Raw genomic sequence first — 27748 nt, forward strand, 5'->3', positions numbered from 1 at the left:
TTAGAAATTTTGAAAGAGTGGTGTTACTACCAAAAAAAACAACTGAGTACTAAAGGAAATTTGAATGGGATGCCGAATTAAAAGGTAAAAAAATATGAAATAGGTAAAGAGTATTAGAGATTTTGGATTTAATATAGATGTGGTGTAGTAAATGGTTATTGTTATTGTATTTGTTATTGTATTTGTATTTGTTAGGAGATGTGCTTGAAATCAAGAAGAGTACTACTGGTTTTGGTATCTACATACCCCCAAAAAGCCTTAAAGAATCCTATAATCTCACGGCAAACTCCAGTATCTTCACAGAACTTGCAGCCATAGTTCAGGTCTTGCAAACATCTGACCAAACAAACACTACCATCTGCATTTTTACGGATTCCTTACAGGCTCTCAAAAATTACTCTTCAACAAAAATACCATACGATCTAATCAATAGCACTGTTTGTACAGAAGAATACAAAACCACCAAAAACAAAAATAATCAAATACATTTTATCTGGGTCCCCTCACATATCGGAGTCCATGGCAACGAAATGGACATCTTTGTCAGTTGTGTGTAATTGTGAAACCAGTAAAAGACTGTAAAACCAGTAAAAGACTGTAAAACTTATCAATTTACAGGATATATCCATGTCTCCATGTAAAGACGGAGAATTCTCCGAATGAATAAACCAACCAACCAACACTTGTCATTTTTTAAACTTCTGTAGGCAGAGTGGGAAGACACTATAGAACAGTTCATTAACCAAGTAACTGGTCAAGTTCATTTTAGCAGGGGTAGAAACAGGTCAGGTCCTGATCACTGGACCCTATCATGTTGTTTTAACCTGTAGGCAGTTTGGGACTGTAGGCAGTATGGGAATACACCTTCAAGAACTCTTGGCATGTCTCCTAACAAGCTGTAAAATGTTATCCCTCGACGGCGGTGCAAGCAGGTGGGAACATTTCAAACTCATTTAGGGTTGATAAATTAGACAGGTTACAGACAGACAGATAGTTTATTTTAAAATGATATGTCGCATATGATGTATATAAATATATATGTACACACACACACACACACTTACACACATACATATGCATACATATATACGTAGGAGGTAAAACAAAGGCATGCAAAATGAAAACATAATGAAGTTATACGATAAAATGTTATACTCTAGTAGGTTACTTAAGTTAGCAGTTTACCAACCTGTATAATTAACTCACAATCAGTAAATTCGTTCAAAACACGATTACAGACCAAACAAGGAAATATTCTCTTTTATAAAAACGTTGGATATAGATTTTGTTCAGGTTTGGTTGTAGTGACTTGAACGCTCATAGTTTTGATAGACATATTTCAAATAATCCGAATTGTGCATGTGGGTATCCATGAGAAGATTCTCTCCATTACTTCCTTCTTGTCCCTGTTATGACTTAATAAGATCAGACAAATATTTCTGTACAAATGGTTTTGACTTGAATTCAATTCTTCATGGTAATCAAACTTCTAGCAACAGAATTAATTAGGTTATTCTTGACTCTATTCATAAATATATACTACTTTCAAATAGATTGAAATTACTCTAAACTCGTATGCATGCAATTACTATGACCCACTGAATATAATTTTGAAGATATTTTCCTATTATTATCCATTTCTTGCCTTTGTGGAATTAATTAATTACTTTTGTTTGAATTTAATTATTGATTGAATTGTGTTATATTGGATGGAGTGGCACTTACATAAGCCGTTGGCTTGTTGTTCAATCCATATTCATGGAATTTCTATTTCGTGAACAAAGTATGTTTAAAAAAAATAAATGTAATGAGAGTTGTCGACTGTGAAAACATTAAGGTTGGGCAGATTCAAGCACTAACTGATCTTAATAAGACTAGATCTTTTATTATTGGAGGAATGTTTAAAAGAAGTGTAATTCTGTTTCCTTCTCCAACTGACCCGTGAGGGTCCGGGTTAGGAATATTGATCTTCAGTAACCCATGCTTGTCGTAAGAGGGACAAATGGGATAGGGTGGTGAGGCTCGCTGACTTGGTTGACACATGTCGTTGGGCAGATCGATGCTCATGCTGTTGATCACTGGATTGTCTGGTCCAGACTCGATTATTTACAGACCGCCGCCATATAGCTGGAATATTGCTGAGTGCGGCGTAAAACTAAACTCACTCACTCACTCACTCGTTCTCCAGCTACAAGTATGTGTATTTGTAGCTGTGTCCATATCTACATCACTATGGATGCACAAGTTCATGTCAGATACCTTCTCGATGTTCTTGACGGCATATTTGCATGTTATGTACCACATAGGTTTAAGGTTAACCGATAAGTCGATGACATCTGCTACTGGACATGTACAGTACAGCACTGGAAAGTATCTATCCACACACAAGATGATCGCTATGTAGCAGTTGATCGGGCTTGCTGCGAGCCAAGACCAGGCTATTCACTGGCAGCATCACTGTCCTAGAGTACAGTTCACTTACATGGTGTTTGTGAACAGTGGACAACACAGTGAAGATGAGCAATGTGACTTTGATATGATCTGATGATATGAACTTTCTACATTTTCTTTCTTCCAGCAATAAATCTATCGTTAACATTTCGCCTAAGAAATTTACCTTTTGTAACTATAGGTACAGATTTATGTTTGTCAATCTCTAATGCATGTGTATATCATTAAGGATTAACCAGGTGAACGAACTCTGGGCCATGTGTCCGTTATTCATGAATATGTCCACGTCGATTGAAACGTGAAAATCTCTGTGGTATCGTATATCATGCCATTCAAAACACATAATTTCTTTCGCTCGTAGGTTAAGAAAATCTGTGTGAAGAGCAATATGGCTCAGATTGAATACTGACATTTTAATTACCGACACTGTTTCAGTGACAATGGAAAGAGTCACACAGCTAGCAATAGTAATCACTGCGAGGTAATGATGTGCCATCTGGTATGGAGTGAAAGTGTATAAATACTGTGCTGTTCAGCAACAAGAGCATCACTCTCACCATGAAGACCTTCCTGCTACTACTGGCGCTCTCCTTCGTTGCCATATGTTGGTCACAAGCACCACAGGAAGGTGACCGTCCACCTCCACCAACCGGATGTCCCCCACCACCAGAAGGTGAATCTCGACCACGCAGACAAGCACCACTGGAAGGTGACCGTCCTCCACCACCAACCGGATGTCCCCACCCCACCGGAGGTGAATCCCGACCACGCAGACAAGCACCACAGGAAGGTGACCGTCCACCTCCACCAACCGGATGTCCCCCACCTCCCGAAGGTGAATCTCGACCACGCAGACAAGCACCACAGGAGGGTGACCGTCCTCCTCCACCAACAGGAAGCTCTCCACCTCCAGAAGGTCAGTCTGGTTCACAAGAACAAGCACCACAGGAAGGTGACCGTCCTCCACCTCCACAAAGGCAGTCTGGCCCACAAGGACAAGCACCACAGGAAGGTGACCGTCCTCCACCTCCAGAAGGTCAGTCTGGCCCACAAGGACAAGCACCAAAGGAAGGTGACCGTCCTCCACCTCCAGCTGGATGTCCTCCACCTCCAGAAGGTCAGCCTGGCCCACAAGGACAAGTACCACAGGAAGGTGACCGCCCACCTCCACCACGACGAGGCCCTCCACCTCCCGAAGGTAAAGGACGAGATGCCAGAGGTCCTGGAGGAAGAAGACCCCCTCCTCCAAGCATGAACTAACTAAATTAGTTTCAAGGTGAACACGTTATACATAACATTTATAGAGGTGTACAGATATCGATACTGAGCTAACACTCTAAGTATATCTTATCAACAAATACTGTAGCGTTCTTTTTAAAATATGCAAAGCTATGATGAATAATTTCCTAAGCGGCTTCACTAGATCATGTCAGATGTATAAGGCACTTCAAGCTGATCCCTTTAACTGATCACAAACTCTTTTGTAATGTTTAATAAGCATATTCTCTTTTTTACAGATTCACCCTACGTGAATAAAATCGTAATAGAAATTAAGATCTTTCGTTGTGAATTATCTTAGGACACTTTCGTCAGTAGTAAAGATGTGCGACATATTGTCCCAAGAAATTGGAAGTTGTTTGTTTGATCGCATGTCAGCGTACCCCAGAGTTCGTACTTTCAGCTGTTGGTTTGTTTGCCAGTCATTCGCAAGTTTCAAGGCTGCACTGAGACAGCTGGAACATATCTGACGTGATTATGTAAAAGCTCCGTCATGTAGCAGGAATACAGTGACGAGTGCCAGGTGCCATTGTTCCTTCACTTATGCAGTTACTGAAAGTCTTGGAGACCTGGGTCCAGGGTCCCGATCCACAAAGCGTTCGTAACGTTACGACCTGTCGTAACTCAATAGTTTATCATAGGCTTACAAATGTCGTAGCCCTACGAACGTTTTGTGGATCCTGCCTCTGGTTGATTGTATGCCATCTCACCAAGGGTACGTGTGACATGCCAGCTGTTGTCAGTTGTCAGTCTGTCTTTCCCTGGATGAGTGTGTTAGGACCACCGTGAAAAGGTTTGAATATTCGTGCAAGTGGTCATCCTTTCCTATACTCTTGACTTTAGAAATGTCTCGGTTTGCAAGTAACATTCAGCTTTATCTCAGGATTACCTCCTGAGGAAATACACACACACACACACACACACACACACACACACACACACACACACACACACACACACACACACACACACACACACACACACACACACACACACACACACACACACACACACACATACATACATACATACATACAGGGGTTGGTTGAACGCCATATTCAACAGTACTTCAAGAATACAAGGTGATGCAGGTCTTACAGGTTTCACATTTGGTGAAGCCCACGTGCTGACGTACCAAAGGATTATAATCAGAGAGAAACAACGAGTCAGATAGAGAAGATTCAGTATTCAAGGCCACTGGTCTATAACATGATTGTGTACAGAATAAATGACATGCACGCAAAGCCTTAGACTTATCTAGAACATATACGTACTTTGTTCATGAAGCGGCACTAGAGTCACAGGACTTTTAACTTTGGATACAATTAATCTAAACATTTCAGAGTTTTCATGCAATCAGTAGACTTTAGGGATTTCAACTTCACAAATGTGGGTGGGTAAACAGATCGTTCATCAGAACATTCTTTTCTTTCCTTGCTATATTTATCACACATTCAGTTGCTAATCTGAAGTTACAACTGAACTAGAGATACTTCTTTTGTAATAGAGTGGGAGACAGGATAATGATAATCATCTCTCAACCTTAGTTCTGTCCTAGAGGGATGTCAGAGGTGGTGCAGAACACCTACAGGTTACACTAAACCAAATGATTTTACACAGGCTTCGATAGAAAATTTATTTAACCTTCAACACAGGTATATGTGTACATAGGCAGGTCTTAATATATCAATGAAAACATGGTATCAGGCTAACTGCCCCCCGGACAACTGCCCCCGACAACTGTCCCTGGCTATCTGCCCCCGTCCATTGTGCCCCGGACAAGTGCCCCTAGGCTAATTGCCCCTAGGAATAAACTCTGTCAAAAGAAACGCAACCCCTGTATTTTAGAGATTTTTGATCTGAAGTTTTAAGACGACACAGCATTTTATTATTTAAGACAGAAGTCTGAAATTTGGCAGAATAATAACCAAGATGGGCATGTTTAAAATTGTCATTTCAAAGTCATCTCACAGACACCAGTTTGTCACCAGGGGGCGTCTTTCTCAGTATCTCGTATGAGCACCACGAGCTGCAATCACTGCACGGCATCTCCTTGGACAAGAACGGATAAGACGCCGGATTCTTTCCTGGGGAATGGCTCTCCACTCCTCCTGCAGTGCAACGCCGAGCTGTTGCAGCGTCTGTGGCGGCGGCTGACGTTGACGTACGCGTCGACCCAGAGTATCCACAGGTGTTCAATAGGGTTGAGGTCTGGTGATTTAGAGGGCTATGGCAAGACATTGACGTTGGAATTCTGCAGAAAGTTCATTGTTGCACGTGCAGTATGAGGCCGGGCGTTGTCTGGTTGAAAAATCTGTGTCTGTTGGTCAATAATCGGGAGAAGGTGAGGCTGTAATACGTGGTTGATGTAACGTTGGGCTGTCAGGTTCCTTCAACGATCACCAAGTCTGATTTCTGGTTGTATGAGATGGATCCCCAAACCATAACGCTTTCTCCGCCAAATCTGTCCCCTGTCGGACGCAGATGGGCGCAAAACGTTCATGACGTCTCCTATACACGTTTTCTTCCGTCGTGATGTTGCAAAGAAAGCAGGATTCATCAGAAAACCAGATGCGCCTCCAGTTTTGTAAAGTCCATATCCTTACGTTGTTGCACCACCTGAGTCGTCGGCGGAGATGTAGGGGGCGTAGTACAGGTCCAACAACTGGTCTACAGGCACGTAAACCCGCTTCTTTCAGACGGTTCCTAATCGTTTGAGCTGACACTCTCCTCAAACCTGGTATTTGTGTGGCAGTCACGGTTGGTAGGGCATGCCGATTACGCAGGTGATGGACCCGGATGTACCGATCTTGAAGGGGTCGTGATTCTTGGCCTTCCACTTCTCGGGCGATCGTTGGTCAAATTGAAGTTGTTGTAGCGGCTCCAAAGTCGGGATATCGTTGTTTTGTGAACATTTAGGTGCCGTGCAACAGTTCCAAAACTTTCTCCGGCGAACACGACCAATGGCGATATTTCGGTCGGCAGCACTCAATCGTGGCATTTTTCACACAGCTTTTCATGCGACAAATGAATGAATATAATACGAAAGCACATGGGCTTTTATACACTACATTAACTGCCATTTTCATGATTTGCATGTGTTTTTGTGCAGAAGTCACCATGAGGGTCATTTCATGCGTTGTGACGGAATAAGCAATAAAATACACTTATGCGTACAAATGCAGTTGTTTGGATGGTAATCTTCATTAATTACGTGTATAATTTCAATACATTCGAATAACATTTAGTTTGGAAGCAATAACTTCATTCAAACGAATTTTTCATATCTGAGGACAGGGGTTGCGTTTCTTTTTTTGACAGAGTTTATAATCTATTTTGTGCCATTAATAATTACTTTTCAACGAGCTTCTAGAGCTCTTAACATGTCTCCTAACATGCTGAAATGTGTTGACGGGACTCCAGCAATCAATCAGGGCAAACGGGGGTGGGGGGTCATTTCAATCTCATTTAGGACTGATAACTTATATACTTTTCAGAAAACTCAACTATCACTAACACTCACTCTTGAAGAAGTACCTTGAAACAGAACACGATTTAATTGTTACAAAATACAGTCAATGGCAACCTTTGAATACAGTTGGATACAGATACAGAAACATATTTAGTGAAAATAGAGCTGTGTTATGTGGACGATCTAACATTGTTCGTCTCTCCGAATGCATTATCTTCGAATCATCAAGCACAAACGTAAAGATTGAGCCTGTTTTCATAGATGGGACGTTGGTAAATGCCTCTCACACAGCCAGCAGTCAGTGGGTACCTAGTGGAATGGGTGAAGTATCGATTATTCCCTGATTAGCCTGCCAACTCAATCAATATCATGCGCAGTGCAAACTATCACAGCGTGCAGCATCCAGAGTGAGTGAGTGGGTTTAGTTTTTACGCCACACTCAGCAATATTCAAGATAAATGTAAATAATCGTGTCTGGACAAGACAATCCAGTGATCAACAGCATAAACATCGATCTAGTGACCACCCGATCCCGTTAGTCGCCTCTTACGACAAGCATGGGTTAGAGAAGAACAATTCTAACCCAGATTTTCACGGGTGGCAGCGTCCAGAGAGCAAGGCCCCGAGATATAATAACCTTAAATGTGTTAGGTTGACGTGGCTGGAGGAATATGACCTTTTCTTCCAGGGCTACAAAACCACATCTTTATGAAATCAGAAATCCTAACAAACTTGAATCCGTGTATTTGATTTACAACTACGTCCACGGTTAAGATCACACCGTCTTACGACTTTCTCCATACCATATGATCTCAATAGAGTTTATATTGAGCATCATTAAAGGTGACCACGGACGTTCGGACACAACCCATACAATGCCTGATGATGAAAAGCTAGCAAATGAATTCCTTAGTTGGGAAACAGTGGAGAATTGGCAGCGTTGCCGAGATACTGGTCACATGATGGACTTCAGCAAAAACAACAATCCCGCCTGTTTGGGTCAAAAGATACCGATGAATCACAATCTAACCCCAACTCGGTTCATGATCAAACATTCATTTTAACAAAGAATGTAATAAAACGCCACACCAACTCTGGAAAAAAGTGTGTCTCCGAGATTAAAAGGTTATTTAGCAGCCTATCATGATTTTGTTTTGAGTTTTGAGTTTTGTGAAGTTGTACGAGGGTAAACTAAAAGTAGTACTATTGCAGGAGGTGAGGTGAGGTGAAATTGGGTTTAACGTCGTGCTTGAGAATATTTCGCTCATATGACGACTATTGCACTACTATTGCAGGAACAGCAGTTTCATAATCCATCGGGAATCCAGTATTTAAGGCATCTTGTATCCCATGCGTGTCGAAATAGCCGGGTAGCGAGGGAGAGGTGGTCAGACTCGGTAACTGACTGCGTGACATCATGGCAGACAGGGTTAATCGTTGTTCATGTTTTCAATCACTATGAACAACGATAGTCAATAGTTGTTTTATATGCTTTCAGTGTGTTGTATTTGAAAACAGATCAGCAAATGTCAAGAAATGTCAACTTATGATCGTGATCATTACGAAAATTATATCATCTCAGATGTACCACCTGAACACATTTCAGATAAGGAAATCACGGTAGCTGTCAAACGCTGGTGGTAAAGCACCAGGTAGAGGCGGAGTTTCCCGAGTTTGATAAAAGTAATATTAACAATTTAAATCTTCCTTCTAATTCAATTTTGACTCTATTTTGAATTTCCAGAAGAATGTAACATAGAAATAATTCTCCTGCTATGGTAAACGCCGGAATCTGAACAACTAAAGAGGCACATTTTCACTTAATTTTCATTAATTTTCAATATCAGAGCTGAAGATACGTAACTAGATAGAAATTGATCACATAATATATGAAACACAGGCTAGTGTTAGGATTGATTATTCAACCACTGATCATGTCTTTGTACTACAATCACTCTATCAGAAATATCTCAGAAAAAGAAACCATAGCTTTTATTTGTGTTTCATTGATTTCAAGAAAGCGTTCATTTTCGGTGATAGTAATATGTGACTGTATGTTCTTTGAGTAATGGCGAACAAGGTTAATTGTAAATTTTACTTTATTTATATGAAATTATAAAGCATGTGTACAAGTGGAATTCATGAAAACAGGCCTTTTAAATATCATCAGTTATCGTCAGACAAGGTTGCACGCTGAGTCCAGTTCTTTTTATATTATCTATCAATGAAGTTATACACGAAATGTATAGCCTTTGACTAAGAGGTGTTAAGTTTGGACTGACGTTTGCCAAATATTACCTATTCAAGCATGAAAAGCCATATATTTAAAACTAAATATATTTCCAAATTTCTCAACTCTCCCCTGCTGCTAAAATATGTATTTAAAATTGCACCTATTCTATTTATATGGCAAGGAAGTTTGGAGATATTCCCATAGAACAAACACTAAAAAGACACATTAATTTCTTTAAGAGCTACCTCTACTATTACAGTTCCAGGACGGATGGTGAGAACAACAGTTTGTGTTAATTGTGTAAAGTCCACGTGCGGTATAGTATTGGTATAGTTTAATTAGGTTAAATGACAGATTACCCTGAGCCTGTTATCATATAGTCTTATACTTTTGGATGATAATGGTTGTTAACTGAGTATCCCACTTAAGACTAGTTTTATTCCAAACGGAATTTTTGATGATGTTGGGAAGATAATGGTGATATGAAATGTTTCATGCTTTTATCAAACAAAGGTGCAAGCATATTGAATTCAAATGTCTAAATGATGTATTTATATTGTCATAAGTTTATATATGAATATAATAATTACAGATCATAAAATTATTGTTATCTTGTATTCTATATCAATAAAATGAACTGAAAAAGTAATGACTGTGACGTTTGAACTGAAAGTTTTAACTTTTATGTCATGTAACTGATAATAGTATGAGGTTGTATGAGGAGGTTAAGAATATGTTCTGTGGATTCAGTGAAATAGGGTTGAAATTGGAATTATAAAACCAAGAATTGTACAATGAACCATTGTCTCATGTCAATCCTCAAGCAATATATTAAGTGAGTGAGTGAGTTTAGTTTTACGCCCCACTCAGAAATATTCCAGCTATATGGCGGCGGCCTGTAAATAATCGAGTCTGGACCAGACAATCCAGTGATCAACAACATGAAAATCGATCTGCGCAATTGGGAACCGATGACATGTGTCAACCAAGCCAGCGAGCCTGACCACCCGATCCCGTTAGTCACCTCTTACTCTTCACGGGTTTGGTGGGATTATGACCTTCAACCATTTCATGTTAATTTGTAAATATTGTCCTGTTCTCATTTCAGTGATGATGAATGTGTCATCACAGGGATGGACATGCCCCCCAGCACTCCCACCACTAGTGACAACACTATCAACAACACCAACACCACTCAGGGGACATCTTCTCCCTCCTCCTCGTAAGTGTATATTAGATGTATTATATTAAGGTTATTACTATCTGAAGTAAATCTATATATTCATGAACACAATTTATGTTTTTTTATTCGTAGATTTCCTCTTCTTTTTTCAGAATTATGTCAGTGTTCCAGGCGCACCTGGACTGGAGGAGAGGAGAAAAAGACAGTTGCTGGCTCTTCAGCATGATCTATCTTAGAATAGTTTTAAAAAGAGTATTAAATTTAGTTTCTATACATAGTACTAGGTTTTGTAGATATTTTTAAGTATTAGTAGAGTATTAGTGGTATTATTTTTGTAGTATGTTGTAGATATTTTGTTCATATTGTTACCTTTGTATATATTGGTACTTTTTGTTCATATGTATGTCTTTTTTTTGTAAATATGCAAAATAAAAAAGCCCAAGGGTGGGCAAATAATTCATTCATTGTGGAGTACAGTCATACCTAACCTGTTTCTTCACATGAATGGGTTTCTTGTTCCAACTCATCAAAATATCTAGATTGGCTGGGATAAATGCTGTTGGATCTACACCTATTTTCAACACAGACTTGTATAATAAAGGGAAAGAGTTCCGCCCGTATCCCCTCTTAAATTACATTCTACTCAAATCCTATCTCCTGAATATATATATTCCTCATCTGATAAGGACGACTTTAACATGTTTCTTTAATTGTATCTGAACATACTGAAAGACATATCCAACTTCTATAAGTGCCACTCAAAGAATTTTTCCCTTACCGTTAAAATTTAGGGGGGTACGGGCGGAAGTCTTACCCAGTAAACATGAAAATCATGAAAAGAACGGATTGCCCGAACACATATTGGAACACATCACATGACAACAACAAAATTCATGCACAACACACACGAAAAGCACAAATTGCATGCGTAAAACATGCTGAGTTGGGTATAAATGACCGTCGGCAAAAAGCCGTTCTCATTTTAGCTGTACCTCCGCAAGTTTATTTTGCAATACCAAGATTGTCACCAGAGGAACGAGAACGGGCGTTGGGCATGTTGCAGGTTGGCACATCAAGCAGGATTATTGCCAGACGATTTGGTTGCCATCATTCCACCATCATAAGACTTGCCAGCAGGTACCAACAAACAGGAACCAACAGTGACCGCCAACGTCATTGCCAGGCACGTGTTACCACCCTTCGCCAAGATCGAGACATTGTTCGGCGCCATATTCGGGATCGTACGTTGCCGGCTGCCAGAACCGCCAACGCTGTCCAAGGCCGACGTGGTTTGGTCAGTGCTTCCACCGACCGACGCTGTCTCCGTACGGCAGGATTATGGTGTCGACGCCCTTATGTTGGACCCATCCTGACTGATAGACATCGCCGTGAACGCCGACGATGGGCTGAACAGCATCGTTTGTTGTTGTTGGCATGGTGTTGTGGCATGGTCCGACGAGTCACGTTTTCACTTCCGAAATGCTGACAGGCGTCGACGGGGAGAACGTTACCATCAGGACTGTGTTGTACAAACAGATCGGTGGGATGGAGTCAGCATTATGGTGTGGGGAGGGATCAGTTATCATCACAAAACCGCTCTGATAGTTTGTCGTGGCAGAGTGAATGCCCTTTACTACCGTGACAACATTCTTCAGAACAACGTCGTTCCCTTCTTTAACCAACATCAAGATCTGCACACATTCCAGCAGGACAATGCTCGAGCGCACACTGCACGTGTTGCAACACAGTTTCTGGCACACAACAACATTCCTCTACTTCCATGGCCTGCATTGTCACCAGATTTGTCTCCCATTGAGCACTTGTGGGATTACATCGGCCAACGCCTCTCACGTCGCCCACAGATCAACAACCTTGGAGAACTTGAGAATGCTTTGCATCAAGAGTGGAATGCATTGCCTCAAAACATTATTCAGGGACTTATCAGTTCAATGAGGAGACGTTGCACAGCTTGTGTTGCTGCTAACGGTGGTCATACACGTTACTGACTTTCCAATTTGATTCCAGCTTTCTTTCATGGTCAGTTGAATTAAAACTTCACTTTTTTGCTGGATTGGTTCTTGTTTCTTTTCTTTACCAATCATTGGATTATAAAAGTATGTAAAATGTACACCGATTGCTCATTTATGCTTTTGGAAATCCAAACTAAAACAGGTGGTGCGTTTTCAATGATGTTCAGTATATTACATCCTACATACTATGTTTATAGTTAAGTTAACTAACCGAAAAAGAGCGAAAATCAGGCGTCTGTCAAAATGTCAAGAAATCTGTTTAAGGTGCCCTTCTTGTGCAGCTGTATGTGGTCGACTAAAATGTGCTGATGTTAGTAAAGAAGAAAACATACAACATTAAACTGACCAATCAGAGATCTAGGAATAGCTTGCCCTCTGAGTTTAGAACAAAAGAACACCCTGCTCTCCCACAATAAAACAATACAGCCAAGGTCCAACTTGGGGTAATCAAGCTGGGGACAAATACCAAACACACTCAAATAAATACCTAATCCAAATAAAACTACCACAACCAAACTGTTTAAAAATGATACCGTATTTACACAAATAAAATAAATAAAATGTAAAATATCACACTGCCACATTGTCAAGGTCAATATGGCGATCCCGACGGGGCGTAGTAAAACGTTGTTGTCAAGGTCGTGGAAGGTCACGGGTGCTGCCTATCTGCTGATGTCGTCTATGAAGCCTAACGATGGTGGAGTGGCCAAGTCCAAGTTGTCAAGCAATATCCCTGCTGCTGGTGCCAACCTGACTCATGCACGTTCTCTTTCGTGACGTGTTAACCTCGGCATCTCGTTTCACAATCGTTAGCGAAGCAATGAGAATCGTGTCTCATACACCTGCTTTTAAGGTCAAAGACTGCATGATGTCAGAATGAAATTCGCACTTTTTTCATGGTGTATCTGCATGTTGATGCCCTTGGACTTCACGTTAGTAATATCCATTGATCATTGTCATGCTGAAGTCCATCTTGATGAAAATATGGACAATTCTAGACTGGTGCGTTTTCGATGTTGGTGAGTATTTTTTTCTGTAGATGTGTCACTCGGTAACCACTACATCGCACATTCCGACCACAAAGCCACATGTTCCACAAAATAATGAAAAAAATGCAAAGATGTTTATTATTTATTTCAACGTTTATTTCCAAATTATTCAACAAAAGGCTATCTGTAAAAGGAGAAGACATACACCTAACAGAACAGTGAATACTATACAACCTACATTTTGTATAGTTCATGTATCGATCAGCAGACGTGGTGGACGTAATGACACGGAGCATGGCGGTATTGTCATGGCTACTTCAATCAGATCAGTATAATCTCGTTGGCTTTTGAATGACATAAAGGCAATTCATAATGGCAGTTCCACGTCAATTACTTAAGATCCCCAGCACTTCCTTTGCTAGGACTAAGTTTAAATTGAATACAAGCTAGTTCCTGAGTGGAACAGATGGACGTCTTCCTTCAGGACTTCTTACACATGATCCGTTATGCCCCCATTTCACTGGGCTACGACCTATCAAGACTATCCCGACTAGTGCCGATTCGTCACCTACGATGTTATCGTTCTCAATCGGCCAGATTTTGTTAATATTTTCCTTTTCTACGCAGTATCTACGGTAAACCTACGTAATGGACAATGACGAAACTGTAGATTTACGTATAAATGACGATAACACTGCGATTGAGCACCCGTTGTTGATAGGAGTTCACCCAGTATTGGCCGATTGGCTACGTTTAAATCACGTTTTGCGGCGATATATCTACGCTTTACCCCGATTCCCTCACGATGCTCGCGGACACGGTGATGTAAAGGCTTACGATATCGAAGACTCATTGCTGATTACATGCGAAGATTACCGATCGACGTCGAGTAAAGTACGTATAATTGCCGAATAAGACACGTAAAATCGGCCTCCAAACCACCAAATGGTCCGACGATGACAGCCGATTCTTATTATCTAGCAACATTCTCACAGCTGCACAACTACTTCTTTTGCTGCAACAACATATAGGCTTGGAGATAGATATCTATCAATACAGAAGGAACCAGGCACCAAACAGAAGAAGAAAACAGAAACGGTTTTGGGTACGTCCGTGGTTGAGGTTGGAAAGAAGATTGAACTTTGGAAACTATGACAATCTCCTATCTGAACTCAGATTGGAAGACACGTCTTCTTCTTTCTTCAACTATCTGCGAATGCCTCCTGATATGTTTGATGAACTGCTTCATTCCCTGTCTCCCAGACTTACCAAAGAGACATCAACTTCAGAAAAGCTCTGCACCCTTGTCTGAAGTTCGATAGTAATATTTAATAATAATAATAATAATTGATTTATAGAGCGCCTATTTCCAAAAGATATTGCTCAATGGTGCTATAAAGAGAACGGATTGTAGACAATGTCTATGGAAAGAGAGTTTGAAACGATGAGTTTTGAGGGCAGTTTTGAAAGCGTCAGCAGATTCTATTCCTTTTAGGGCGAGTGGTAGAATGTTCCAGAGATAGGGGGCTGCAGCAGAGAACGCTCTTGATCCCATGGCTGTTTTGACGTGAGGCTGTGTAAGCAGTAGGGAGTTTGACGAGCGGAGCAATCGGAACATGGAGATGAATGAGGCTTTTTAAGATATTGAGAAAACATGTTTTCATAGATGCAGCTGTGTGTAAGAAGAAGAATTGTATTGAATTCTGCTTGATACAGGAAGCCAGTGAAGAGTTTGAAGGATAGGTGTCACAGTTTGGTAGCGTGGTGCACGGGCAACAACACGGGCGGCTGAATTCTGAATCCGTTGGAGTTGTGAGAAAGGAGCTGTTGAGGAATGTTGTAATGGGGAGTTGCAGTAATCAAGTCTAGAGAGAACAAGGCTGGTCGTTAGAAGCTGGGCGGTGTTGAAGTCTGGCCCCGAGGTTATAAAACTTTCTTGAGTACGATCTCATGCTCAAATCGGGTTTCGTGCTCAACTCAAAACTCAGACTCGGTAAATGGAGGTTATTGAAAATTCTGAGTACGTTTTCGTGCTCAACTTGAGCATGAAATGCTATGATCTCAAGTATGCTCTGGACCGTGCTCAACGCTGAGTTCGATGTCAACAATGGCAGCTCACCTGCGTCAGATTCGGCAAGCTCGGCGGACATCCCGTGTACCGAGTGTTCCGAGATCGCACGAACCCGCTCGAAGATTTAGGAGTCGATGAAGTGTTTGAGAGGTATCGTTTTAGACCAAGAACAATAATATATTTGCTTGGGCTTCTGGATTTACCCATACACACAGCTCGGAACTGTTCACTGCCACCTCTGTTGCAACTACTCCTCTGCCTTCGCTTTTTGGCGACAGGCGCTATGCATCTGTTGGTTGGGGACAGTCTCAACATTTCTAGATCAACAGCGGGCAGATGTATACGGGCAGTGTCAGTAAAAATAGCCGAACTGTCGAAGGATTTTATCCAGTTTCCAGTTGGAAGGGGCGCCGTTCGTGCAAAGGAGGCATTCGGCAACATTGCAGGTACGTACATGGGGTTTTCCCAATCTAAACATACATAAATGATTTCATTGGTGTGGTTCGCGTCAGTGATATTTTGATTGGCCAGTGTATTGGGTCAGGGGTCGAGGACGTGTCACAGATAACAACAAACCCTTAGAATTTAACGATGATTTTAATCTGGGGCTTTGGTTGCGAATGAAAACTGTTTTAAAACTGAAAAATAAAATATGCTATCTATTGTGAGACTATGATATATTGTACTTGCAGGATTCCCGAATGTCGTTGGGTGCATCGACGGTACTTTTATCCGAATACAGCGGCCGACTGCAAACGAGGGAGACTTCGTGAACCGGCGAGGTTACCATTCCCTAAATGTTCAGGTAACTATCGATATGAATAACATAATTAACATACGCAATGAGTTTAGGGTTCGTTCGAAGATGGTGTAGGTGTTGGGTGTGATTTCTGATATGTACATTTGGAATGATGATATTAAATTTTCTCTTCTGTTATAATCCTACAGATGTGCTGTGATGCAAACTTTAAAATCACCAGTTGCAACGCCAGCTGGCCCGGATCAGTGCATGACAGCCGCATCTTCCGGACATCAACACTGTGCCGTCTGTTTGAAAATGGTAACCTATATTTCAGAACATTTACCTAACAGTATTGTGCAAGTAAAAGCAAGATATAGTTGATGGTTTTTTTACATATAATGCCAAAATATTACAAATAATGTTATTGTTATTATTGGTTAATATGTAGAGTGAAAGTATAGTGATTAATTCTGAAAGTAGTAGATACTTTATTGAGTTTCAGTTGATATACTATGATAAACATTGTCTTTAATCAAGATGAATATAAGTATTCCAGCAGAAAGTGTTATTTCACACAATATGTATAATTTCAGCATTGCAATTCTTAATATCTGAAATAAATATCACATATGTTATATCTACACATTTCGCTTAATACATTATGCTGTCATATTTTACAAGTTTTCAAATTTTTTCGCTTAATACATTATGCTGTCATCTTTTACAAGTTTTCAATTTTTTTCGCTTAATACATTATGCTGTCATCTTTTACAAGTTTTCAAATTTTGTTTGTTTAAGGACAGTACACTGGCTTTCTACTGGGGGACTCAGGCTACCCATGTCGTTGGTTCCTCCTGACTCCTTTACTGAACCCAACCAATCGTGCTGAGGAGCGATATAATGGTTCTTTGTGCAGGACAAGGGTGCTCATTGAGCAGACATTTGGCATTCTGAAAAAGGCGGTTTCAGTGCCTGCACAATGAGCTTCGGGCCACACCTAAGAATGCAGTCACCTATGTTGTTGCATGTGTTGTCTTACACAATCTGGGGATTGAAAGGGGTGATATAATTAATAATGAAGAAAATCTTGTGCCTCCAACACCAAATGCTAATGACAATTATGTACCATTAGTTACAGGTCAAAATGATGGAGCTGATGTGAGACATCACATTATTCGGACATTTTTCAATCATTAATCATACTGCCATTGCCTCATTACAATTATATCCCTTTTATTGATTGTGCGCGTAATATTGCTCTGCAGAAATTATTGTCACCCCTAAAAATACATGAATAAAGCTGACATTGTGTAACACTATTCCTTTAGAGGGAATACAATACTGTCAAAAATGTTATTAAAAACAACTGACAGAACTGAAGTAATATGGTACTTAGTAGACTTAATGAATTCTGCAGCAATACCATCTGGACCAGGAGAGTGGTGCAAATACTGTTTCAATTAAAGGTTAGGCTGATGAAATACTACAATTTACATCTTCTTGATGAAATAGTTCTTACTTTCCTATTTCAAACATTTCTGCTTAAAAATGTAAGACAAAATCTTGAGTAAAATTTGATGTCATTTATTCTTCAGTTTTCCAGTTTTCCAATGACACTCCAAATTCGGCATTCATCTTAAGTTGATAGTATATTGATCTGACATGGAGCAACTGAATTTCGGAATCTAATTTCTTTTGATTTTTTGCTAACATTTCAATTTCCATTTGCAGCTTCTTTTGTTCAAGTTTAATCCTTTTAGTGTCCTCTATTGTGTTGTGATATGTTGCCTCAGCTTGATTTCTTCTCTGCTTCCGGCTTTTTTTTATCACTGTAAGCATAATGAAACAGACATTTGATATGTTTAGTGTAAAGTCAATTATCTAACAATGTTCTATCATACGTTCTGTTAAAATGACAACTTGGGATGATATTCCATGCAAATATGTTACTGTTTGCTAGTATTGCACTTGTATTATGGTAACCAAACTGCAACTTTGACAATGTAACATATGTTATGTGTGGGATTACACTTTCTTAGTAAAGTACAGATTCTAGTATCTTTTCAATTGAGTCCCATCCAGGATTCGAACCCACACCCTCAGAGTCAGGCACCTAATCGCCAGCACACAAAGTCAGCCGCATAACCCATTCAGCTACCGCATTGTGTGCTGGTGATTAGGTGCCTGACTCTGAGGGTGTGGTTTCGAATCCTGGATGGGACTCAATCCAAAAGGTACTAGAATCTGTACTTTACTACGAAAGTGTAATCCCACATATAACATATGTTACATTTGACCACTTTCTAAATGGCATTGTGTAATCATAACTTTGACAATACTGAAATATGCACATTAGTTCATATTTTGTTTTTTTACATATATTAGTATAATATTTCAAATGTACCATCTGAATCGTTTTCCTGTTGAGGCACTGCCCTTTCACCTTGTGGTTCTTCACCTACTGGGCCTGTAAAAGATGAATACCATTTTTCACATTCAAGGAATTAAAGATAACTTATCTTTTTCCAAGACAGTATACTTATATTGTTCACATTAATGGAATTGATATTTTCACAAAATAAAGGTTATTGGTAATACTATTAGTTGAGATTTTAGGAATTATGCTCTTGAAATATGTAATTTAAGGGAAACAATCCAGCAAGTACTACAGATGTTTCATGTTATACATGAGATGTGTATATTACTGTATTACATGTAAATAGTATTCAGAGACCATAAAATGTTTGTTTTACCTTCTGCTGCAGTGTCAGTTTCATCTGCACAGGCATAAGCATCTGTTGTAAATAGGAAAGCAAAATGTATTTTTCAGCTATTTTAACTTTTTTCAATTTATTACAGTTACATACAAATACCTGTACCTTCAAATGTTATGACTGAGTAATTGTCTTCAAATATATTATTTGACACAGATTAATCATTACCTGAATGCTTTGAAATCGATGTAATACACAACAAATGTATTATTTACTATGATCACATGAATAGCAAGCTTTGTGTCTTAAAAATAGTACTTGTTGTATTTGTCTCGGACAGTACTTGATTTGTCCATGATGGTGGTGTCAAGAAAGTTTTTCTTATTCCTTGTTTGGTCATCAGAATGAAAATGTTCCAGGTTTTAAGTCTCACCACAGGCAGCAGTATTATCTAAATGTTTGCACAAAATTGATATCATTCTTTAAAAATATGGAAAAAGACTCCTTACCATCAGTGTCAATGCCATGGTCTAGGCCATGAATGCCTGGCCTCCCTTCCAATGACTGGGAAAGCACCTCATCTGCACTTGTTAGTGCTGGTGGTGGAGGCCCTCCTCCAGTAACGGCCATTGACCTTTTGAGGCCATCGATCTTTGCTTTAGCTACAATAAACAAATTGCAGGTTAAATTCACTTATTAATACACATATTTTATATTTGGAATATATCTGAATAATAAACAATGATTCTTACGTTGACATGTATTCATGTGTTATGGAGAGATTAAGAATCATTTTCTGTATTTAAATAATAAGTACCTAATACATAATCATGGATGAAAAACAAACCCACTACTATTTACATCAAATGTGAAAGAGTACCTCTTTGCTTCAGATTAAAATACTTCTTCTTCACCTCCAGTGTCTCTCGTTTGGCATTGATGTGTCTACTGAAAGTATACAAGTTTTATTATCAAATTTGATATCTCCACACACAAATGATCAGTTACATAATTATACCACCCATCAAAAGTTTAGACTCACTTAAAGCACTCACAATATGTTATGTGTAAAATATATAAGTGGTTACATTGAAGATGAATTTCTCCACTTACTTGGGGGAAACTTATTCAGATGAATTGCATGAGGATCATGCATCAAATTACTGAAAAGAATGTGCAGATATCTTGCATGTGAACAGCTGCATTTTGGTGTAAAGTTTTGTTACGAATTCACCAATTTTCACTGAGTTTCATCATTTATTGAACTCATGACAATAATTTTTTCAACGTTATGGATTTGTTTTGCAATACATCAGTTCATGTGTAAACAGTATCCTTAAACAGTATGGTATATTTTGCAAAATCTAGTTTTCCACAGTTGACTGAAGTAAGTGGCAACATTTACACTAGTGAGTCTAAACTTTTGATGGGTAGTATACATTTGTGGGTGGGGTATGGGAACAGGTTACAGTTTCACACAATACAGGTCACACAATATATATTCATCTCATTTAACAATGACATTTGTCAACAGTAAATAAATTCATAGCTATACAGGCATTGCTTTGAACAGCTGATCCAGGCATAAATCAATAATCTCAATGTTAACAACATGAACAAATGGGACCATTCATAAGTTTTTTGACTGGGGGTCAGGGGTTTGGGAGTCATTCCCATTGTACATGCTTCTCCAATAAATTAATCAACCACTCACCCCGTAGCCATAAATTATGAACAGTCGCATAGATCGCCGAAATTGTTTCGTTTTTGGAAATGTTATTGTCTTTACAAACTAAGATAATTTGTTATTATTTTCATTGTTGGGAAAATATGGTAGTGAGTGGTGAGGGCTTTGGTGATCTTTTCGAGGAACAGTAAATACAGAATATGGAACGATGTTGAACAACTTACGCGTTTAGGGTGTCTGTGATTTCTTGCCATCCATCGGTACGCTGTCGATGGATGGACTTTACTCCACACCCTTTCATGTCTCCAAAGAGAGTTTTCTCTCGCTGGAGCACTTCTTGTATGAGGCAAACCTCCTCCGCCTCCGACCATCCTTTCCCACGTTTCTTCAACTCGGGCACGCCCTCCGTTGCCATTGTAAATATAGCAGACGACAACATCCGGGTCGTTTTTCTTACCTTTCTTGACAGAAGAGTTCCAAATTGCCGCTTGTGTGATAAACAAAGAGTACCTTGAGCATACTCAAGCCGAGTGTGAGTTGTACTCAGCTGAGTACGTGCTCAAAACGTTTTATAACCTCTGCTTGAGTACGATACTCAGCTGAGCGCGATTTTGAGCATGAGCACGAATTTGAGCATGAAATTGAGTTGAGCACGAAAATTTTTTTATAACCTCGGGGCCTACTTTCTTCATCCGCTGAACAAGGGGTTTGTGCGTAGTTTAGCATTTGAAATATTGAAGGTGTCCATTCCTCCTGGTATCTGCTTAGTGTTGGCCGATGGAAGCCAGCACCAGCAAATGCTAGAAGGAATGATCACCCCGAAGCAGCCTTTGTTTTCCAGATGTCGTCATCCGCTGAACACGACTTGAATAAGTGATCTACCCGAAAGAGAAAAATTGTATGTTTTGCAGACTGCTGTGACCAAAAACCACCATGGATTGACTGTGTGCTTAGTATTTCATTGTTGACTCCACTGGACACTAATCCTTCGCCATCATGCTAAGATAATAGATCCAATCAAGAGCTTTTGTCAGGGCGATCATCTTGTTGTCGGACACCACTCAATGCAGTGACATGCAGCTTATTGCCGTGTCAGCGTCTCCTCTCTGTCATGAGAGTGTGCTATATTATGAGAATGTATTTGCTACATCCACAGTTCGTATCTTTGACTTGAATACAGACAAGAGAGGAAGAATGAATTTGGATCATGAGACGTGCTACTTGATTCCTTGCATGTGCCTGGGTGCTTGCTGGACAAAGATGACTAGCACTAGCATATGCACGGGGAGTACACGGCAACACTCCTCCTATTTCCTGAAGACAGCAAGAAGACCTTTGGGATTCTCAAGCAAGGAAATGAGCCTGTATGCATCCCGCATCTGTTTTGTGCATGCTTGGATTACAAGGCTAGCACTTTAGCACATGCTGGAGGTTTATAGGGTCACTTTTTTCAAGTCAACCTTCTGAGCATTCCAGTAAAGAAGATCGAATCCATGACTGCTTGACTTGACCTTGCGTCTGTTCTGTGCTGGTATATAAACCACAACTAGCACTAGCACATGCTGGGGAAGTTAGCAGTAGCAATTCAACTCTGTCAAGCTCCATCGTGCTTCAATACATTTAGTTAGAAACCGAGGTCAAATCTTGTGGTATTTGACAAGTGCTTGCAAAAGTTGGGTGGCTAGCACTATCAAATGCTGGGGATTTTCCATGTACTTTCTTCAAAGGGGTTTGTGCGTAGTTTAGCATTTGAAATATTGAAGAAGGTGTCCATTCCTCCTGGTATCTGCTTAGTGTTGGCCGATGGAGAAGCTAGCACTAGCAAATGCTAGAAGGAATGATCACCCCGAAGCAGCCTTTGTTTTCCAGATCATCGTCATCCGCTGAACACGACTTGAATAAGTGATCTACCCCGAAGCGAAAATTGTATGTTTTGCAGACTGCTGTGACCAAAACCACCATGGATTGACTGGTTTGCTTAGTATTTCATTGTTGACTCCACTGGACACTAATCCTTCGCCATCATGCTAAGATAATGTGATCCAATCAAGAGCTTTTGTCAGGCGATCATCTTGTTGTCGGACACCACTCAAGTGTGCAGTGACATGTGCAGCTTATTGCCGTGTCAGCGTCTCCTCTCTGTCATGAGAGTGTGCTATATTATGAGAATGTATTTTGCTACATCCACAGTTGTATCATTGACTTGAATACAGACCAAGAGAGGAAGAATGAATTTGGATCATGAGACGTGCTACTTGATTCCATGCATGTGCCTGGTGCATTGTTGGACGAAGATGGAGTAACACTAGCATATGCTGGGGGTTACACGGCAACCTCCTCCTATTTCCTCTGAAGACTAGCAAGAAGACCTTTAGGGATTCTCAGCAAGGAAATGAGCCTGTATGCATCCGCATCTGCTTTGTGCATGCTTGGATTAAAGGCTAGCACTAGCACATGCTGGAGGTTTATAGGGTCACTTTTCAAGTCAACCTTTCTGAAAGGCATTCAGTAAAGAAGATCGAATCCACGACTGCTTGATCTCCCCCTTGCGTCTGTTCTGTGCTGGTATATAAACCACAACTAGCACTAGCACATGCTGGGGAAGTTAGCAGGCAATTCAACTCTGTCAAGCTCCATCGTGCTTCTGCAATACATTTGTTAGAAACCGAGGTCAAATCACTGGTATTTGAGCAAGTAGCTTCGCAAAAGTTGTGGCTAGCACTATCAAATGCTGGGGATTTTCCACTGTACTTTCTTCAAAGAGGGTTTGTGCGTAGTTTAGCATTTGAAATATTGAAGAAGGTATCCATTCCTCCTGGTATCTGCTTGCTTAGTGTTGGCCGATGGAGAAGCTAGCACTAGCAAATGCTAGAAGGAATGATCACCCAAGCAGCCTTTGTTTTTCCAGATGTCGTCATCCGCTGAACACGACTTGAATAAGTGATCTACCCCGAAGAGAAAATTGTATGTTTTGCAGACTGCTGTGACAAAAACCACCATGGATTGACGACTGTGCTTTAGTATTTCATTGTTGACTCCACTGGACACTAATCCTTCGCCATCATGCTAAGATAATAGATCCAATCAAGAGCTTTTGTCAGGCGATCATCTTGTTGTCGGACACCACTCAATGTGCAGTGACGTGTGCAGCTTATTGCCGTGTCAGCGTCTCCTCTCTGTCATGAGAGTGTGCTATATTATGAGAATGTATTTGCTACATCCACAGTTGTATCTTGACTTGAATACAGACAAGAGAGGAAGAATGAATATGGATCATGAGACGATGCTACTTGATTCCTTGCATGTGCCTGGTGCTTGTTGGACAAAGATGACTAGCACTAGCATATGCTGGGGTTACACGGCAACACTCCTCCTATTTCCTCTGAAGACAGCAAGAAGACCTTTGGGATTCTCAGCAAGGAAATGAGCCTGTATGCATCCCGCATCTGTTTTGTGCATGTAGCGGATTAAAGGCTGGCGACTAGCACATGCTGGAGGTTTATAGGGTCACTTTCAAGTCAACCTTTCTGAGCATTCCAGTAAAAGAAGATCGAATCCATGACTGCCTTGACTTCCCTTGCGTCTGTTCTGTGCTGTTATATAAACCACAACTAGCACTAGCATGCTGGGGAAGTTAGCAGCAATTCAATCTAACCAAGCTCCATCGTGCTTCAATACATTTGTTAGAAACCGAGGTCAAATCACTGGTATTTGACAAGTGCTTGCACAAAGTTGTGGCATTTAGCACTATCAAATGCTGGGGATTTTCCACTGTACTTTCTTCAAAGGGGTTTGTGCGTAGTTTAGCATTTGAAATATTGAAGAAGGTATCCATTCCTCCTGGTATCTGCTTAGTGTTGGCCGATGGAGAAGCTAGCACTAGCAAATGCTAGAAGGAATGATCACCCCAAGCAGCCCTTTGTTTTTCCAGATGTCGTCATCCGCTGAACACGACTTGAATAAGTGATCTACCCCGAAGAGAAAATTGTATGTTTTGCAGACTGCTGTGACCAAAATCCACCATGGATTGACTGTGTGCTTAGTATTTCATTGTTGACTCCACTGGACACTAATCCTTCGCCATCATGCTAAGATAATAGATCCAATCAAGAGCTTTTGTCAGGCGATCATCTTGTTGTCGGACACCACTCAATGTGCAGTGACATAATGCAGCCATTGCCGTGTCAGCGTCTCCTCTCTGTCATGAGAGTGTGCTATATTATGAGAATGTATTTGCTACATCCACAGTTGTATCTTGACTTGAATACAGACAAGAGAGGAAGAATGAATTTGGATCATGAGACGTGCTACTTGATTCCTTGCATGTGCCTGGTGCTTGTTGGACAAAGATGACTAGCACTAGCATATGCTGGGGGTTACACGGCAACACTCCTCCTATTTCCTCTGAAGACAGCAAGAAGACCTTTGGGATTCTCAGCAAGGAAATGGGCCTCATGCATCCCGCATCTGTTTTGTGCATGCTTGGATTAAAGGCTAGCACTAGCACATGCTGGAGTTTATAGGGTCACTTTTCAAGTCAACCTTTCTGAGCATTCCAGTAAAAGAAGATCGAATCATGACTGCTTGACTTCCCCCCATTGCGTCTGTTCTTGTACTGGTATATAAACCACAACTAGCACTTAGCACATGCTGGGGAAGTTGGCAGGCAATTCAACTCTGTCAAAGCTCCATCGTATGCTTCAATACATTTGTTAGAAACCGAGGTCAAATCACTGGTATTTGACAAGTGCTAGCAAAGTTGTGGCTAGCACTATCAAATGCTGGGGATTTTCCACTGTACTTTCTTCAAAGGGTTTGTGCGTAGTTTAGCATTTGAAATATTGAAGAAGGTATCCATTCCTCCTGGTATCTGCTTAGTGTTGGCCGATGGAGAAGCTAGCACTAGCAAATGCTAGAAGGAATGATCACCCCAAAGCAGCGCCTTTGTTTTTGAGATGTCGTCATCCGCTGAACACGGCTTGAATAAGGGATCTACCCCTACCAGAAAAATTGTATGTTTTGCAGACTGCTGTGACCAAAACCACCATGGATTGACTGTGTGCTTAGTATTTCATTGTTGACTCCACTGGACACTAATCCTTCGCCATCATGCTAAGATAATAGATCCAATCAAGAGCTTTTGTCCAGGCGATCATCTTGTTGTCGGACACCACTCAATGTGCAGTGACATGTGCAGCTTATTGCCGTGTCAGCGTCTCTCTATATCATGAGAGTGTGCTATATTATGAGAATGTATTTGCTACATCCACAGTTGTATCTTGACTTGAATACAGACAGAGAGGAAGAATGAATTTGGATCATGAGACGTGCTACTTGATTCCTTGCATGTGCCTGGTGCTTGTTGGACAAAAGATGACTAGCACCTAGCATATGTCTGGGGTTACACGGCAACACCTCCCTCTATTTCCTCTGAAGACAGCAAGAAGACCTTTTGGGATTCTCAGCAAGGAAATGAGCCCGTATGCATCCCGCATCTGTTTTGTGCATGCTTGGATTAAAGGCTAGCACTAGCACATGCTGGAGGTTTATAGGGTCACTTTTCAAGTCAACCTTTCTGAGCTTTCCAGTAAAGAAGATCGATCATGGCTGCTTGAGCTTGCCTTGTCTCTGTTCTGTGCTGGTATATAAACCACAACTAGCGCAGCACATGCTGGGGGAAGTTAGCAGGCAATTCAACTCCCCGTCAAGCTCCATCGTGCTTCAATACATTTTGTTAGAAACCGAGGTCAAATCACTGGTATTTGACAAGTGCTTGCACAAAGTTGTGGCTAGCACTATCAAATGCTGGGGATTTTCCACTGTCACTACTTTCTTCAAAGGGTTTGTGCAGTAGTTTAGCATTTGAAATATTGAAGGAGTCCATTCCTCCTGGTATCTGCTTAAAGTGTTACCGATGGAGAAGCTAGCACTAGCAAATGCTAGAAGGAATGATCACCCCGGAAGCAGCCTTTGTTTTTCCAGATAAGCCGTCATCCGCTGAACCCACGACTTGAACAAGTGATCTACCCCGAAGAGAAAATTGTATGTTTGCAGACTGCTGTGACCAAAATCCACCATGGATTGAATGTGTGCTTAGTGTTCAGGAATTGTTGACTCCACTGGACACTAATCCTTCGCCATCATGCTAAGATAATAGATCCAATCAAGAGCTTTTGTCAGGCGATCATCTTGTTGTCGGACACCGCTCACTTTCTCAATGTGCAGTGACATGTGCAGCTTATTGCCGTGTCAGCGTCTCCTCTCTGTCATGAGAGTGTGCTATATTATGAGAATGTATTTGCTACATCCACAGTTGTATCTTGACTTGAATACAGACAAGAGAGGAAGAAATGAATTTGGATCATGAGACGTGCTACATGATTCCTTGCATGTGCCTGGTGCTTGTTGGACAAAGATGACTAGCACTAGCATATGCTGGGGGTTACACGGCAACACTCCTCCTGATTTCCTCTGAAGACAACCAAGAAGACCTTTGGGATTTCAGCAAGGAAATGAGCCTGTATGCATCCCGCATCTGTTTTTGTGCATGCTTGGATTAAAGGCTAGCACTAGCACATGCTGGAGGTTTATAGGGTCACTTTTCAAGTCAACCTTTCTGGAGCAATTCCAATAAAGAAGATCGAATCCATGACTGCTTGACTTCCCTTTGCGTCTGTTCTGTGCTGGTATATAAACACAACCAAAGCACCAGCACATGCTGGGGAAGTTAGCAGGCAATTCAACTCATCAAGCTCCATCGTGCTTCAATACATTTGTTAGAAACCGAGGTCAAATCACTGGTATTTGACAAGTGCTTGCAAAAGTTGTGGCTACGCACTATCAAATGCTGGGGATTTTCCACCGTACTTTCTTCAAAGGGGTTTTGTGCGTAGTTTAG

The 27748-nt window shown here is 40.7% G+C and overlaps 2 protein-coding genes and 1 pseudogene across 2 annotated transcripts; 2 read left to right on the forward strand and 1 right to left on the reverse strand.

Annotated features, from left to right (window-relative positions):
* Positions 1 to 3015: 3015 nt before the first annotated feature.
* Positions 3016 to 3721, forward strand: LOC124279241 (histidine-rich glycoprotein-like; the record flags this gene model as incomplete). The annotated part of the gene is made up of 2 exons (XM_046715053.1): positions 3016 to 3367; positions 3488 to 3721. Coding segments are annotated over 2 exons (571 nt in total), but the record flags the coding sequence as incomplete, so codon positions are not given.
* Positions 3722 to 9269: 5548 nt separating this feature from the next.
* Positions 9270 to 18039, forward strand: LOC124279244 (annotated as a pseudogene).
* On the reverse strand, positions 17921 to 21523 carry LOC124279242 (myb/SANT-like DNA-binding domain-containing protein 4). The gene is made up of 6 exons (XM_046715054.1): positions 21075 to 21523; positions 20044 to 20111; positions 19673 to 19825; positions 19203 to 19244; positions 18854 to 18916; positions 17921 to 18278 (listed from the first exon to the last, which is right to left on the reverse strand). The coding sequence occupies exons 1-6, from the start codon at positions 21287 to 21289 to the stop codon at positions 18034 to 18036; spliced, it is 786 nt and encodes a 261-aa protein (XP_046571010.1). The 5' UTR covers positions 21290 to 21523; the 3' UTR covers positions 17921 to 18033.
* Between the last annotated feature and the right edge of the window lie 6225 nt (positions 21524 to 27748).

The sequence above is a fragment of the Haliotis rubra genome, unplaced genomic scaffold (assembly GCF_003918875.1).
Source record: "Haliotis rubra isolate DU_JTF1 unplaced genomic scaffold, ASM391887v1 Scf2481, whole genome shotgun sequence".
Classification (NCBI taxonomy): domain Eukaryota; kingdom Metazoa; phylum Mollusca; class Gastropoda; order Lepetellida; family Haliotidae; genus Haliotis; species Haliotis rubra.

Coding starts and splice junctions, on each gene's coding strand:
- LOC124279242 (XM_046715054.1), bottom strand. CDS start 21,289: ATGTTGTCGTCTGCTATATTTACAATGGCAACGGAGGGCGTGCCCGAG. Junction 19,826..20,043: donor TTTTAATCTGAAGCAAAGAG/GTACTCTTTCAC, acceptor TGTTTATTGTAG/CTAAAGCAAAGATCGATGGC. Junction 18,917..19,202: donor AACTGACACTGCAGCAGAAG/GTAAAACAAACA, acceptor CATCTTTTACAG/GCCCAGTAGGTGAAGAACCA.